The sequence below is a fragment of the Vidua macroura genome, chromosome 5, assembly GCF_024509145.1.
Source record: "Vidua macroura isolate BioBank_ID:100142 chromosome 5, ASM2450914v1, whole genome shotgun sequence".
In the NCBI taxonomy this organism is placed as follows: domain Eukaryota; kingdom Metazoa; phylum Chordata; class Aves; order Passeriformes; family Viduidae; genus Vidua; species Vidua macroura.
This window is the reverse complement of record NC_071575.1, coordinates 49,716,009-49,733,306: the sequence shown is the minus strand read 5'-3', so window position 1 is coordinate 49,733,306 and position 17,298 is coordinate 49,716,009. Positions and strand designations below refer to the sequence as shown.

Sequence of the window (17,298 nt, the reverse complement as noted above, 5' to 3'; positions counted from 1 at the left end):
TCAAAGCTGGCTTGATTGAGCCTGCCTGGAGAAAAAAGGAGCTGCAGCCTGCTGAGACACTGAGCCATGACACGACCACTGAGACACTAAGCTGTCCCACCAGCACTGAGATACTGAGCCACCAGCAACCACCTGCTGCTCTAGGAAGGGCCTGGCTTGGGAAGCCTCCTTGAGAGAGGGCAGGTTTGAACTGCTGAAGCCAGCTGTTTCTCGGAGCTTTGGCATTAACTATAACTTTCACAACCAGGTTTGAGGACAACTCCATAGACAACCTGACACAGAAGTTGCTAATTCTCCTGTCTTCAGGAGCTTCCCAAGAGATTTCCAGCAAACCAAACCAAAAATCCAAACATAATCTGCAATGGCCAGAAACGTATAGGGAAATCTTTTCTTTGGGGTTTTTCACTTGGGTTGGGTTACAGGTCTTAAAAGTCCTAGATGACTAACCTCTTCTAGTTGGCAGGCTTTGATGACGCTCCTGTATCTGTATTCATCATAGGATACACCAAAAATTATGTTCTCTTTTATTGTTCCAGGCATGATCCAGGAGACTTGAGGTGAAAAGGATATCCTTCCACTGTGCTTAATTTTACCCTGCGAAGGCTCCAATTCTCCCATTATCAACATCAGAAGAGAAGTCTGAAAAAACATTAACAATTAATTCATCAAAGATCTGTACAACAAAAAGAAATGTTGCACATAGTGAGAGTCACTCTGCTAAGTCACTTAAATGGCATATTTGTCTCATCAAGAGTGTCCCTGTAAGTACTGATTTAGTGCAAACTACAATTAGTGGAGATTTTCTTGATACGTGTGATTCTGAAAGACCTCTAATATAAGAGAAACTTAATTTAATAAATGATAAAAATTATGTAAGGTATCTTGTAAAAAAGGCACACTGTTGCAAAAGTATGTTATTTTAATGAAGCTATCAATAATTTTACAAAAATTTATCTGTGAAACACAAACATAAGGTACTAGTACTTATAGAGAATTCTATTTGATTTTCAGATTATCAGTGACTATCTTTGTACAACATAATTCATGTTTATAATTTTGCTAGTGCTTATAAGTTTTTTATCTGTATTGCCTTAAAAATGCAATTTCTCTGTGTAAGTATATACAATTGTTCAGTATGATCTGAATTTTCCTCTGCAACTGTTAACTCATTTACGTGAATGCATGACCTAAGTATATTTACTATTTCCCTTCATAAAAGAATTGATTGCAATTTCAGTACTGATATGTTATAATTTCAAAGTTAATCAGTAGCTTGTAGTAACCTTGTCACACATCATTGGCTACCAGATCAAAGGATAGAATTGAGAAATACACGGAAAAATTTGTTACAGAGCCATTGCAGTGGTGTTCTTATCACTAATAAACAGTCAACAAAGTTGAGACGTAACAGCCAAAGATCTGAAAAATCTGTCTAAGTCACAGTTTCATGCTGTCAAGCCCAGAAATCCTTTTGTAAGTTATACAATATACTGGAGGAGTCTCATGAGATTCCTTCCCATATACCAGAATCTGACTTTTCCAAAATGCTGAGTAAGAAGTTCCCAATCCTGCAAAAGACAGCCTGCCTTTTGGTATGTTCTGTACACTGGGTGTTAAACCACTGCATCTTGTGGCATATAACACAAATTAAAAACCAAAACAAACCATATCTAATACTGAAGCAATATTAAACAGCTGATGTCAGGCATCATACCTGTTATAGATTAAATAGTTAATATAGATAAAATTGTGCAGTCTGTTTCACAGGCCTGACAATTCCTGGAATATACAGTAACAGCATCAAGCACCATGAAGGAATCCTTACATTAAGAATGTGTGAAGGAAGGGGTTTTTTGGGGGGTGGTGGGTGGGAGGCGAACCTTATTTTTTGACTTTTATAATATTAACTTCTTGAGTTAATATTATAAATATTAAATATTATAAATTATTAAATATTATAAATATTAACTTCTTGAGTTAATATTATAAGGATTTTGTTTTTATTGCCTTGGAAAGTGCAAATTTTTTATATGCATATACTCACATAGACTGTTCAGTGTAATCTGAATTTTCCTCAATTTCCTACGTAGCAGATTAAAGGAGATATACATACATCCTTCAGTATTCTCTAGTTCACATTTCTGCATTACAATTACCAGCATTAGCACTAGCAATAGATAAACTGTTCTATTAATTCAAAAGTATCACACTAAAATTCACCTTAACACATCATCTTGAGGACAATCTCATGTTCTGAGTCCCTTGCTCTCTCTTGTGGGGATCATTAATGAAAAATAAGAAGCCTTGATCATACTGAAATTGATGGGTCCTTTGTCATTGACTCGAAGAGACCAAAGATTTTACCCCATGCAAGTAAAAGAAATGATAATATTTTAATCTATACTTTTTTAAACAGGAGAAGCAAAATGAACGTTTGTTTTAACTTTCACATTTCCTCAAAAAACGCAGTGAAGATTAAAGACTCATCAAGACTCATCTAATTACTTGCTATTCAAAGAGAATAAGAGTATCACAGTTCAACTCATTTTATATTAATGATGTCAGTTGAATGTGTCATTTGCAAACTAAATGCATTGATAACATTTTGGGGTAGTAAAATGATGAATAATCTAAACTACAACTTTGCACAGGAAACCACCATTTTCAGCAGCATCTCCCCAGGCTTTCACATGGGTCTCAGGAAGCCCAGGTGAGGCACTATAGGAACCAGAGCTACGTGATCAGGTACACCACTTGTCCTGGGCACACATACCTGGCTATATTCCTGTCAGCCTTGTCTGGTTACAAACCATCTTTCTGAACAAACCATGTTCAGTTTTTTCCTTAAAGTGTTGGCAAGGCAGGGAAAAAATGCTCTCTAGCACACTGAGCCATCTGTATATCTATTCTATATTCTTCATTTTTCTAAAGGCAAGGAGACTCTCACCTTAACTTTAGGTTTCAGTATGCATTACTCCTGTAAAATTTCCTTTTACTTCCAATGGGAAAACATTTTGTCATTAAATTGATATTTCCTTATAATTCTGTAATCTTCTATTACAAAAAATATCCAGCAAACTCTATCTCATAGTGACCACAGTATAAAACTTCAAGCAACTATTTCAGTGAAATTTGCAGATTATCCATACTTTTTCCTGCAGCCATCATTTCTGCAGCAAGCACAGGATAGCAAGAAGGCAGTAAAAATACAGGTAACAATACAGGTAACAACACAATATTATTCCTTATAGTTATTAGGACACTTGTTGAACCAGCAGAAACAGAAATACCTTGCCTGCTCCAGTAGATCCAGAAACAGCCAATAGCTGCCCCTTCTCAATCTTGAAATTTATATCCTGAAGAACAGGAGAGGCATGAAGGGGAAAATTATTGAAGAAGAGATTGCTGTCAGTGCTAGGAGCTTTGCTGTTGTTATTTTCCTGGTTTGCTTTTACAAATAGCTCTCCAATTCCCTGCAACATACATGGATATATGTTTGATGTACATAAAAAATAAATAAAACATGCATATACAGAGATGTATATCATACTATGGATTTAGGAAAACATGTGAACTTACTTTTCTCATGTTACTTTTCCTATCAATAAAATACTAATGATATTATTGAATATAATTTTGTATGATATTAATGAATATATTTTGTATAATAATGTATTGGACTTGTGCCAAAATTTGTGGTCACAAAAAAAATCTGTTTATTATAGAACTGTTTTCCAATGTTTATACATGACATAGCCTGATCTTGTTTTCAGGCTGGCTTAAGTCAGTAATAACTACTTGTTACAGGTCTTAACACTTATTGAAAGATTTCTTCCCAAGTTTCTCAATGCGTATAATTTGATATCATACATTAATTACTTGCTAAGTATTCCTTACCTGCTGAAAGCTGAAGCTAGTTAAAATGAAAGTGTGTAGGCTGCTCTTTTTAGAGAGTGTCATGGCAAATATTAAATATATATATAGATATACACTCTGTGTTTTAATATAGTTTGGGTAAAAGTACCAACCTCATCCCAAAAAGCTGTTACTTTGTCCAGCTCAACCCCAGTGGTTGTTAGATTATACTCCAGAGCTTTATATTCTTTTTTCAGCAAGAAATCCTAGAAACACCATGAAAGCAGATGAAACAGTAAGGGACAAGGTCATATTGCACAAAGCAGTCTGTATTTGCCTACACAGAGCACTAACATTTCTGGTGGCACTTTTGCATTACAGTGCTTTCAGCAAGAGGCATAAATATAAATTATACAACATTTTTGGTTACAGAAGGAAATGTTTTTGAAACTACCAGTTCTTTCATTGCTAGTGAAAACATAGCCATTAAGGTATTTGGTTCTGATTTAGAAAGAATATCGAAACTTGTCTCTTGTTTTGCTTTCAGGACTTGTATCTGGCAAGATCATCCCTCTGAGTTTAACCCTTTTCAAACAAAGCTTTGGTTTTGAATTAAGATATAGAAGGTTTTCTACTAAGAAAAAAAAAAAAAAAAAAAAAGGCAGATAATGATCCTGGCAGCACTGATGCAGTGTAATTTCAAATGACACAAGTTAGCAACCCGGTGCTCGTGTTGCCTTTTGGGATAGCATTAGGAAATAAGAGTAAGGCTATGAAAATGTAGGAAAGACATCCTCTCTATTCCATTATTTTATTAAGGTTATATAGTCTGTAGATATCATCTCCTTCAAATTCTACTTTTTTTAATTATGTGGAAGCAAATAGATCTACATGGGCAATACAATGGAAAACCTAAGCAGACTCATGGGGAAGTCTGTTCTCTACAGTACACTTGCAAATTTTCCAAGCAGAACAAGAAGAAGGGTCCTGTTGGCATAACAATTAAGCAGCTGATTGAAAGGGCAGGAACTCAAAAACTGGAAGGCATGACACATATGGTTTATGAAAAAAAAAAAAAAGGAAATTATAACTACACTTTCATAATAAAGGAGTCATCTGTCATCCAGTGGAGCTCCTGGAGCAGTAATTGTCAGAGGGAGCACACTGATTCTGAAATATCATGGTCTAAAAAACATGTGAAAATACAATAACCCAGGGGATATACATGGCCCAGTCAACTCTCTAAACTGTGATGGAAATTAAATCAGAGAGATGTGCGAGTGGCTTATTATTCTTATTTATATTTCTTAAGACTAGTAAAGGGCTTTGGAGTTCTGGGACTCTGTCCTGTCTGTCTATGGGGACTATACTGAACCTGCCACAAAGAGATGATTATTGATGGATTCTGGAGTACCCATTTGTTCATATCTCCAAAGACAAGCATTCAGTGAAGTGAGGACAATGTTGTGACCACTGGGATTGCCAGTTCTGTGACTGTGTCCAGGGCATTGGACACGCTCTTCCAGGAAAGAGGAGAGACAGGATACTTCTACTAATGCCTAGGGAATTTGAGAGCACAAGGAAAGCCTATAATGGAACCTAACACAGCAGCCTTCTGAATGTCAAATAGAAAGGTTTATGGCTAGATTCCTTGAATTTCCTGCCCAGTTGAAAATCATAAAAATACTGCACCTACTTCTTATTCTAGACTGAGGTTCAGACATCTGATTAAGATCTTTAGATTCTGTATTAGTTATTTTTATCACACTAAAAATAATAAAATCTATGTTCTATTAAAAAAAAAAAAACCCACATCTATAAATATGCAATGAAAAAGGTCTAAGATTTCACCCCAAAATAGTGTAAGAATTCTCTTCCTAGGGAGTAATTTCAGAACAGCAGGTTAAAAATATAGAGTTAATGAGAATCCAGCCTGATTTTTTTCTGCAGATAAGCCTCTCATGCTGGTACATGAGCAATTGATCTCAGTAGGTAAGATGGGTAATAATTATTTGACTGGTACCTTAATTATGTTTTCTAGTCATAATGAATGAGATGCACATTTGCATAAAATGCACAGTCTCCTGCTGTTGTTGTCACTAATATCAAGAAAAACAGAAGATCTGTGACTTCAGCTCCTGGAAGCCATGCTATATAAAACATGTACTAATTTTGAACTTTCTTTTCTGAAGGAAAATCATCTCTTAAGAACCACAAGTCATGATTTTATTAAGCTTCTTGTTCTGCAATAGAATAACTAACTAAATGCCACTGTTAAAAAAAAAAAAAAAAAAGCAGCAAGCAGGTAGCATGAGACTTGTGTGGTTATGCTGCCTGGGGAACAATATCAAGATTTATAATGACACTTCATGGTGTTTAGTCAAAGCAACATATATTCAAAAAGTCTGCATAAATGCTGTGTGCTTTTGCTGATCAGCTGACAAGATAACATGATATAAAGAATTAGCTTACGTACTTGGGAAGATTTTAGTCTATGTACTGTACCTGTATTTTGTTTATTGCTCCAATAGAGTCATACCAGGTCTGTACAGAGCCGGGAAACTGCCTGGTCACTGTCATTCGAAGAACAATGCAGAAGGAAATGGTGGTAAATATTTTTCGGAGAATAATTCCTTTAATCACAGCATACGGAAGCACAGCTAAGAACACCACAAAAAAGCCCGAGAAGAAGAAGGCTGAGCTGTTGAAATATCTCACATAAGCAGCTTTTCGGGTAAGCTTCAGTTCAGTTCTGTTAAAAAAAAAAAAAAAAAAAAAAAATTAATGTATGATTTCACAGTTTACAACTTACAAATATTTTGGGTGGAACTGTTGGCATAACAATTAACTCAGAGGCTCATTCATCCTTCATCTTTTCTAGAATTGCAGCTAAAAAGTAAGACTCCAAACAATTTCCGGGCCTAAAAAATCATTAGAGTCAAATTTTGACATCAATGTTCGGAGGTGTCAGACAAAGTAACAATAATCTGTCATGATTTACATATTGAATAAGCCACAAGCCTCTACAATTCCTGGCACAACCAACCTCCAGCATCTAACACTTGTACATCTAATGTACATCTAATGTGATGTACTCCCAGAAGCAACATCCCATACTCATTTAGACACAAAACTCCTCTAGAAAAAAGATATTTTGAAATGCCAAATTTCCTATATGTTACCATAAAAAAACCTTACAATAGACAGTCTGATTATAAGGTCATCTTCTTTTGCATGGCAAGCTACTAATGGCTTCACCTGTGAATTAAGGTGCCACTTAACCTCAGTTTGAAGAGGTGGAAGGCAGGGAGTCTGCTCTCCACCCTCCTTTCTCCATAGAAGCTCGGTCTACAGAGAAGCTTACTGACTCCTGTGCAGTCAGGAATGCAATCAGTGATTGATTACTCCTAGCTGTTTCCACAAGGTCCATGCATCTTATAGCAAGCTATTAAAGATAAATAATCCAGGGGATATAAATAATTTTCTGAGTTGATAGCTCTAAACTCACAGTGCTGAAGATTTCTATTGACTGCTCTCATTTTGATCCTGTTCAGTTCACATCCCCCAGGTGCCCTGCAGCTCAGTTTTGCCTGGACAGAAGCACCTCTGCTGCAGTGACAGAGCAGTTGCTCTCCTGCAAGAGCAATTAACTGGTGCTAGAAATGGTACAAGACCCAAGATGCCCATTCACTGGGTGAGTGCTGACCACTGGAATACCATGCAGAAGTTTGTAGTCACATTGCTGGTGGAAATATCTGGTGTTGCAAGGCTGAGCACCACAACCTTTATGTACCTTCTCATATTGACCCAGTGTCTGAATTTCTTGTTAAGTCTGTATTTCACAAGAGAAGCCTGAATGAAGCACCCAGATGTGCAAGTCATTACCATGATAGAGCTACTGCATGGAAGAAAGGGCCTTGTGAGTCCCTCCAGAGCTTGTATGAAACTGCATGTGGCAGCACTGAATAGGGATAACAAAGATTTTGGGATTTGGTGTTCATCCATTCCCACATAAATGTCTGGCTAGAAGCTATCAAAAAGCCCCCCAGTTCTGAAGAGCACAGCCCCACTCCAAAGAGGGAGAATGAAAGCACTAACACCTTTTTCAGTAAGTTCCCAAGTACCAGCTAGAGACTGATGCACAAGCAAAAGTTTCCCAGAGGTGGTTCTGTCTGTGATACAGACTTGAAAGCTCTGTAGATAACACACTTATTTGGGACAGTTCTTGCTGATGCAATATGGGTTACTTGAAAAGAGATGTAAGGGACCCTACGAGCCTTGTGCATATACAGAATGTAGACCAGTGTATGCCTGGTTTTGGAGTGGTGCTGCAGGAACCAGTACCAATACATAAGCTTGAGATCCTTTGCTTAACATAAAGATGTATCTCTGCTGGCAAAGTACAGACATTTCCAATCTTCACCTTCTCCAGTGCTATGCTATTGTTCAGAGGAACAGTTTGGTGGGGTGGTTTTTTTACTTCTCTGAATAAGCCTATAAGAATGCAGGTATGTTTATTCAGGCACCTGTTATGAACAGTTATTTTCAGTGCAGACTTAAGAGAGCACAGAGCAGACAGCCCATATTGGTGTCTCTGAAGCTGATTAAACTGACTTTTATCAGAAAATACCAGCATGCAATTTTTTTTTTTTTTTTTTTTTTTTTTTTTTTTTTTTTTGATGACTGAGTTGCAACACACTGGCTAAAACACACACATGGCTTCAAGCACAAGGTCTTGTTTCCTAGCAGCTTAACAAGACAAATGACTGGGAGGTCCTGCAGAGCTGATTCCACAGGCCAAATTCTAGTGAAACTCTAATATTCCTGGGTTGACTTGCTCTGGTGATGTCTTCACCGAGTGACCTGCTGGATGACTTAAAAAAAATATGGAAGAATCATAGAATCATAAGATCGTTTGGGTTGGAAGGGACCTTAAAAATCATCTAGTTCCAACCCCCCTCCAGCCATAAGCAGGGACACCTTCCACTAGACCAGGCTCCTCCAAGCCATATCCAGCCTGACCTTGAACACTTCCAGGGATGGGGCATCCACAGCTTTTCTTGGCAGCCTCTGACAGTGACTCAACACCCTCACAGGGAAGAACTGCTTCCTAATATCTAATCTAAATCTACCCTCTACCCTTCAGTTCAAAGCCATTCCCCCTTGTCCTATCACTATGTACCCTTGCAAAACATCCCTCTACTTATTACTTTTAGGCTCCCTTCAGGTACTGAAAGGCCACAATAAGGTTTACCTTATTGTGCCTTCTCTTCTCCAGGCTGAATAATTCCAATTATCTCAGCCTTTCTTCATAGGAGAAGTACACTGATCTTGTAATATTGCTAGCATTCTTGTATTTTAAAAATCCATGCATCATACAATAAGAATTAATTCCAGAATTACAAAATTTACTATAAATTATTATAGAAAATATAGCTAATAAAATAACAGTCCAATTTCCAGGTTTCTGTGACCAGTTTGTGGACTACAATTTATTTAATTAATTTCTAGAGGATTTGCTAGCATGATGTGTTCTCAAATTTCCTAAAGTCAATACATGTGACTAGTGATATCACAGGAATACTAAACTAGTTCCATCCTCAAGCTAGCACTCATGACCTGAATTCAGACTGAGTTTCTCTGATTGTTTATAGTAAATAATTACAAATTTTAATGGTAAAGAACATTTCACTTTCCCTGAATTGTCTTCCAGAAAGCAGCTGAACAAGAAGGTGTTTGCGGAACAATATAATTTTATGTCTGTTATTTACATGATAATACGACACTTATATTTCTTTTATTTTCCCAATCACACACCTGGCACAGAATTTTATTTCTCTGTAAAGGACTAAACAAACACACAGAACACACAGGAGAGTTTTCAAGCAGCGTCACCCATGCATAAATATGTCACTTCTCCCTTTACCCTGAACTCCTTGTCGGTAACAAAGGCTTCCTTCTCACAGGTCTCAGCTAACTTTTACCTCCTTTCTCCTTCAGGTCTGGTAGTTACAGTTCAATCTTTATATTGAGAAGATAAGCATTCTACAAGGCCATCTACAGACAATAAATGTTAATGTAAATGTGCAGGATAAATACATGAATCTAATTTACTCTTTTCACAGATTGTATGCAAATTTTACAACCAGCTTTATGGCATTTCTCAGAAAATGGCTGCACAGGATTCATATTGTTTCTTTCACCACAGAATAGGGATGTCTGTTAAGCCTTAAGTAATCATCACAAAAGGGCTTTTTATTTTAAGATGAGGACAGGGCTGGCCAGAAACAAACACAGATCCCACAATTGTTTTACCTGTGCAAACTAACCACTGAAATATCATTATAACAAATGAGGAAGTAAATAAAAAAAAATTTAAATCTCACCTCATAGTAAACTTAAAAAAAAAAATGGGAAAAAAACCCAAGCTGCAGTGTGGGAATGCATGGTTATTTTATTGAGGATTAATAGTTGTTGCTTTACTTCTTAACTAACATGATCATAGGTGATGTTCATAGCCACCAAATTTTTTTTCTGAGCATATAAAAAAATTTGTGTAACAAATGAGCACACTTACTCACGGATGTTTTCAATCATTTTTTCCATTGCATCTTCCCAACAATAGGCTTTAACTGACTGTATATTTTCAATTATTTCTGAGGTGATGACAAGTCTCTCATTGATCTTTCCTGCTCTCTTATTCCTACAAAGTAAAAAGACAGTAGGTCAATCTTCATCTTTTTCATCCTGTATAGGTAGCTTGTATCCCATTATATCTTATGAAAACAGCTTCTGTATATGTCTCTGCTTAAAAGGTTTACTTTAATAGAATTATTATGGAGAATATAGAAGAAATTATTAGAAATCCAATAATTGTTTTAAAAGGAGAAAATACAAACTCTAAAAAGAATGGATCAAGTAACTAACAAGGAGTTTTAATTCTAAAAATTCTGGATTTAACGCTAAATCTAATTTTAACACCATTTACTTCATGTTTGACTTTCAATTTTTTTAAGTTTAGACACCAGCTCCTAAATATGTAAAATTTTGTCTGTAACTTTCCCGACACAGAAAACACTCTTTGGACTCATCCTACATAATGTCTTAACCAGAGTCTCTTAATCAAGTAGTATAAACTTCTTAAAACCAATGTGTTTCAGGAAAATATATTAAAATATTTTAAAACATTCTTTTCACCTGTATTTCATCATCATTTGTCCCAGCCAGGCTTGGAATAAGACCATGACTATTAGAAAAGCAAGTCCAGAAAATGCAGATGCTTCTAACATATCCCAGAGCAATCCCATCAGCAGTGCCACTTGTAATGGTGCAATCCATACAAAATGAGCCAGAGCAAGACCCTATGGAAGGCCACAGTAGGAAAAAAATAAAGAAAGTTAGAGGTGTGCTCTGAAAACTACATGAAAAGGAAGTAGTCATTAAAGTGACACTTTGAAAAAGATAGTGAAGAATGGTACAAATATTTCCAGTAGAAAAACAAGTTTATAAAGGATGACTTGTGATCCTGAGCACATAGCATTCTGGGTTTTAATTATGATGACAGTGCAGCAATACATATACATTCCACACCTAAACTTTGATTTTTCTAAGGCAAATTTCAATCTGCAGCTGCCTCTTTGTTATGTATATGCATGAGGAAAAGTCACACTTTGTAGAAGTAAACAGAATTTGGCATCAATGCTGGCTTTTTCAACCACTGTAGGATGAGAAAAAATACTTGTAAGAATCTTCTGAGTGTTTTATCTGATATAGAAGGCAAATATTACTTTGGTGAAGAGATGAATGTTGTATGAACACGACTAGTTCAATGCAGTTCTCATTCAGGAGATTTTGGAGTGAATCCTGTGATGAGGTGCACAGGGTCTGTGTTACTGCAGCTGCACTGCTGCAATGACAGACCACTTGTCCTAACTTGTGCAACACTAGCTGATGTTACTCTATACAGTCATGCAGTGCTTCAAGTAAATACACCCTGCAGTTCCAGCCATGTGTCTACACTCTCTCTGATCTTGTGTCTTTCATGGGAAGCAAATCTTATACTACCAAAGGGCCAATTAAACACACATGAAGAACAGAAATTCATAGTTTCTAGTTCCTAAAGGCATTAGCAGGGATTTGCTGTAGTCTCTAACAAAAAGAAGTTTTACAGACAACTCTCTAAGATTTTCTAAGACAGATGTCTAAGACTTCCTACCACAGTCTTACATGAACAATCCCTTTTTGGTGGACTGGGTAATAATAGGAACAGGAGGTTAAACCTCATCCCTTGTTCAATGACAGAAATAGACTGGATCACCTTAGTAAAAAGATACAGTCATCAGGAAGTAGGATGTAAGGATTGAACCAGCAAGTTCTGACTTCTATGAAACCAACTGTTTAACAACCTTAGTCTCACTGGACTGAAGAACAAGCATGTTTTTATGATGTAACTGCTTTTTAGGTTTCCTCTTCTAATCAGTATAGAAGATAAAGAATGTCATAAGTCTCAGAATGAGCATTTCTATGACTATGTGCCAACACGTTTTCTTAAGGTAATGAATGAGTATTTAGTCTACAATGAGCACTCAGGGCAGTTCTCCATTTATGCTCCTTCCTTCCTTAATATCTGTCATGAACAGCTTGACATTTGTATTTGATGGATCACCAAGTGAATTAAACAACTGATGACGCACCTCATCAAATTTGTTCAGATTGTTGGAAAGAAGACTGACCAATTGTCCAGTACTTATTTTATCTAGAACTCTGCTTGAGAGTTTTAGGATCTGTAAAAGAAAATAAAACCATAGAAAAATTGTCATGTAAGTTATCTCCATAAAACTCAATAAATAAAGATAAAAATTATAAGCAATGATGCAGTAGTATAAGTAATAATCCACTTATTTGTTTATGCTATAAAGAAAGTCTCATTAAACTTGTTATTTATGCCACTTGAATTCAATATAGCCATTAAATTGCTTTAAAAATATTGATGTATTGACTTAGTCCTTGCTTTCTGTTGAATATTTTATGGATATAGATATATATGCAAATGCAAGTTTTAATTAAGCACGCATGCTGTGTGTTGCTGTGCATCCTCAAAAATCTCCTACTGTTGCCTCTCTTGACAAATATTTTTGAAAGATGCTTTCACAGTGAGCTTTATACTACAATAACTAACATGTTTGTTTAAATTATCTTCTTTGGGTACTGGTAAAACAAAAAAAATTTTAAATCTGTGTATTTTTGAGCATGTGATGGGTAAGTATCTGTTGATTCTTCATACTATAGCAATGTCACACAGTATCATTCAAACTCAATCCCTTCAATGTCACATTTAATGTTTAAATCTTCATCTCTAATTCTCTTTTGAAGATATTCTTTGGCCACCAGCATGTTATTCTTCCTCTGCAGTACACATTTTTAACAGGAGCACAGTGGTAAAACAATTAAAGCATCTCACCACATATGCAGCAAGTCTGAACTCACAGAGACTGATTTCAGTCAAACCAGCTGTAGACAGGTGTTTAATTCTTTGGACTGGGAAATTGAGAGCTGTCAGAAACTGTTAGCCACATTATTCTTCTGTGTACTTTGTGTACCTTAAAAAAACTATCAATCTTTCAACAAACAGGCCTAAAAGTTACATAGACTACAGACAGAGGCTTGGCTTTGAGTGTAAATGAAGCAATTACCTTCTTATAAATCAAGCTAAACATAGCTATCCTCATTTGCATTCCAATATGGTGAAGACCAAATATAGCAGGGTGTATAAGCAGTGTTCTCACAAAAAAGAGAAGGCACAAGCCAATGCCCAGGTAGTAGGCTATGGATCTTTCATCAGAGTTATCTGGATCATAGGAAGCTATTATTCTCCCCAGCAGAAGGGGTTGCACAGATTTGGTGATTTCCTGTAGAGAGAAACAAGAAAAGTAATTTTGGTCAGCAGTTGGTTCATTTTTTTCAAAATGGCTAACATTTCAATTCAGAGTTCCACCAAATGAGATTTGAAGTCTTATATCTTAAATGAGGAAGTCAGGCCTCTTTGCTGTGTAAACCATAGAAAATTGCAGTAATTGCACAGGAGAACAGACAACTCACTGCTGTCTAAGTCTGTGATGTTCCTGCAACTGCACCAAAGCAAACCTGGCTCAGAAATTTTGTTAGACCATTTTCTACAAAAAGTGACAACTGAGATTAGCTTCCACATTTACTTTACAGAGTTGTAATGGATTATGATATGGCTATGTATATGATATGGCTATATCATATGACTGAATATAGTTTATCAGGCTGGACCTCTGTTTTGGCCCTAGGGAACAGTTTCTCACTGCACTTTACAGGACTTACAGGACAAGAGAAGCCTCAGAACTACCAAAATGAGCGCTACCATTCTCACAAGACAGTGAGAATATAGCTAAAACAAAAAATAAATGGAAATAGGAACAGAATAAAAGTATAAATAATTGGATCATCTCCTCAACAGTTCTAGACACTGTATCCAGTTTTGTAACAAAAGCAGGAGAAGAGGAAGTAAATGGTAGAGGAGGCAAGTTTAATAAAGATCCCAGAGAGAAAACAGTCTCTCCTACATTGGAGGCCCCAGCACTACCCATCCAGGGATGAACAACAGGATAAAGAACCAGGGGAGGAGAGGAGAAAGAGGTCGGGTCAAACCACTAAACTACAAGGTATCCAAATGATTTGCTAAAGCCCTGACTTTACTTTAGTCTGCTATTACATTTGTCCTCAGACTTCTTTTCCATTGTAATTAAACCCCATCAGTGTTACCTCATTTTGCCTTCCATTTCCCTCCCTGCCTCATCTTTCTCATACGTTTAAATTCATTTTTTCCCATCTCTGCCTCTTGCCTTTCCTTCCCTAGTCTTTCCCAAAGAACTGCAAAAATCACCTGTGTGCTGTGGTTAACCTTTTGCTTCATCTACTGCATGAGCTTCAGAAGGACATGAAGTAGAATATGCTCCTTTGCTTCACTGTTATGATCAGTTTAAAAATATATAGTGTTATGAACTTGCATGCATCTCCTTATTATTCTTTCTGTTGTGTTGCAGCAGAAAGCATGTGATACTTCCAATTTTAAGCAATGATAATTCTAAAGACATTATTGAATTCTGCTGTACAGAGATGTGTTAAATTCTGCCAAAATGTTACCAGTACTGCCTTCCAGATGAAAACCACACAGACCACGATAGAGACTCAGAGAAGGGAACTGGTGAAGCTCACCTGTAATTAAAGTTCTTCTGTGATAAATAGATTGGAAAAATCATCTTTCTTTTTTTTTTTTTTTTCTTCTCCTTTGGGTTCTCTTATACAAAAGCAATCGCAGGTACTTCTATAACCTGGACTGTAATCCCTTTTGAATGTTACTGTTGCTGGACCTGATATGCATCATTCATTTTTTCCACAAAAGAGGTAGAATTTTACATCTCAAACAGCATACCTGTACTATGTGCTACATTACCCAAATTAAACACCACCCTGCTGTGAATCTGGAGCCAGCTTTGACAAAGACTTCAGTGTTATTAGTAGGCAAAGGGAGGAGTGTTTATTAAAAAACACATGACCCAAGACAGCTGTGCTTAGACCATATGCATCCCAAAGCATTGGACCAAGACTCCCCAAAACTCATAAAATACAAAACATTCACCTCTCAAGGACAATACAGTGTTTTCATATTCTTGGAGATTCCAAGATAAGCTTTTCTATATAGGCTTAAAATAGCAACTTTTTTTTGTGTGTTTACTTTTATTGCAGTGAAAATGACATGTTCTGCTGCTGTGTTTGTTGTGACTATAAATGTATTGCATACATTCCGAGCTTGCTGGAAAAAAAGAAGATTTGCAGACTAGAATAGTGGCTGGCTATAAGCCAAGTCATACACTATCTCATAGGGCATAAAAGTCCACTAGTTTACAATGGAGATTTATCAGCTTGCTTACCAAAGATATTATCTAGTCTACATACAAATCAAAGCAGAACTGCCTGGTTTTCATTCCTCCTCTTGTAAACTCGAAATTACCCACTGATATAAATATGAATAAACTGATTAAAACAACCTGCCTAAAAAAAAGAATGGAATTTGTACACCTAAGAGAAAATTCAGCTTTCAAGAGTCATATTTTGCCTTTGCCTGTCCTTATTTTTCCCTCTGCATTCATCATAGGCCACTGAGAAACGCATAAGTGTCCCTCTCACCATAATCTTAATTAAAAGAGTAAAGATCTGAAAAGAAATGAGATCATGACACAGCATATTGTGCTAATCTGACCTGGTATGATTATTCTTATGCAACAACAACTTTTATGTTATATGTATCCCCCATATGTTCAAACACTCTGCATTTGAAGACCATGATGCACATCTCTTCTTTGGCATATGGCCAAGAAGCACTTCCCTCCCTGCCTCCTCACTCACACCCGTGACCCAAATGCGAGAACTTCAGGAAATCCTCATTAGGGTCCCTTGGGATATGATACTAAAACCACTTCTAAATTAATTTTAGCAGCTGTTGTGCCTGAGTAGAAATATAAATTTCATGGCAATAAATATAAGACCAAAATACAAATAGAATCAAATTGATCCTCACAGCAAAGTACCTAGCTGGCTAGCTGGTGTCAAGCTAAAAAGCAAGATTTTTGTTTCACCACCATAACACCTTTCCTTAAATTGTAATACTCATACTCTGACCGGGTGAAGAATGGAAAACGTCACAAACAGCAGGGGAGGAGACATATTAAGTGTAGTAACCCAACATGCCTAACATAACACTATTTATGAGGGGGAGTTGTAGTACTCTAGGGGGCCAGAGCACAAGTGTCCACCCTGCAATAACATCATTACCTACAGCGCATCAGGGACAAGGGAGAGATGGAAAAAAGGCTAGACTTAATGAGAGCAAAGCTGTGATGCCAGCTGAAAGGACAACTCCACAAACAGCAGGGATGTCAGCACATTTTAAACCACAGTCCAAGAAAGATGCCATGAAAACGGTTCAGAGATTAGACAAGCAAAGAGCTGAAAGGAAAATGAAGTTTAAAAGAACACACAACTTGGTTACACCTATGCCAGTACGGCACAACATCCTGTCCCTTTTCAAATTTATGGCAAAGCTCCCATTAATTTCCGTGAGCAAGGTCTGCAAAAAACACTAGCAGCTTTAGGAGCAATTTGATTTTATTACAATTCCTCTTTCAATAAAACAAAGTAGTTTTAAATAAAATGCGTACTAATGATAATAGGATCAAGAATTTAAACTAAGATTAAATCTTTTCATGTTCATTGTGGAAGTTGCAGATTCATTTATAAACATTTCATGTTTAATTGCACATATATGTGATTTATTAAAGAAATTTAAAAAAAAAAAAAAAAAAAAAAAAAAAACCACATTCACACAACCAAAGAATATGACTCAAAAATCCTGCAGTC

General features: G+C 36.5%; 1 protein-coding gene across 1 annotated transcript in view; it reads right to left on the bottom strand.

Moving 5' to 3' along the window:
* The window catches only part of CFTR (CF transmembrane conductance regulator), an 85,472-nt gene that overhangs the window by 51,744 nt on the left and 16,430 nt on the right, over window positions 1-17,298 (bottom strand). Inside the window, exons 4-11 of the mRNA XM_053978158.1 lie at window positions 13,548-13,763; window positions 12,549-12,638; window positions 11,053-11,216; window positions 10,433-10,558; window positions 6,361-6,607; window positions 4,029-4,121; window positions 3,291-3,473; window positions 448-639 (exon numbers count right to left, since the gene is read on the bottom strand). Of these exons, the coding sequence (XP_053834133.1) occupies window positions 448-639; window positions 3,291-3,473; window positions 4,029-4,121; window positions 6,361-6,607; window positions 10,433-10,558; window positions 11,053-11,216; window positions 12,549-12,638; window positions 13,548-13,763 (1,311 nt within the window). The remainder of the gene's footprint in view (window positions 1-447; window positions 640-3,290; window positions 3,474-4,028; window positions 4,122-6,360; window positions 6,608-10,432; window positions 10,559-11,052; window positions 11,217-12,548; window positions 12,639-13,547; window positions 13,764-17,298) is intronic.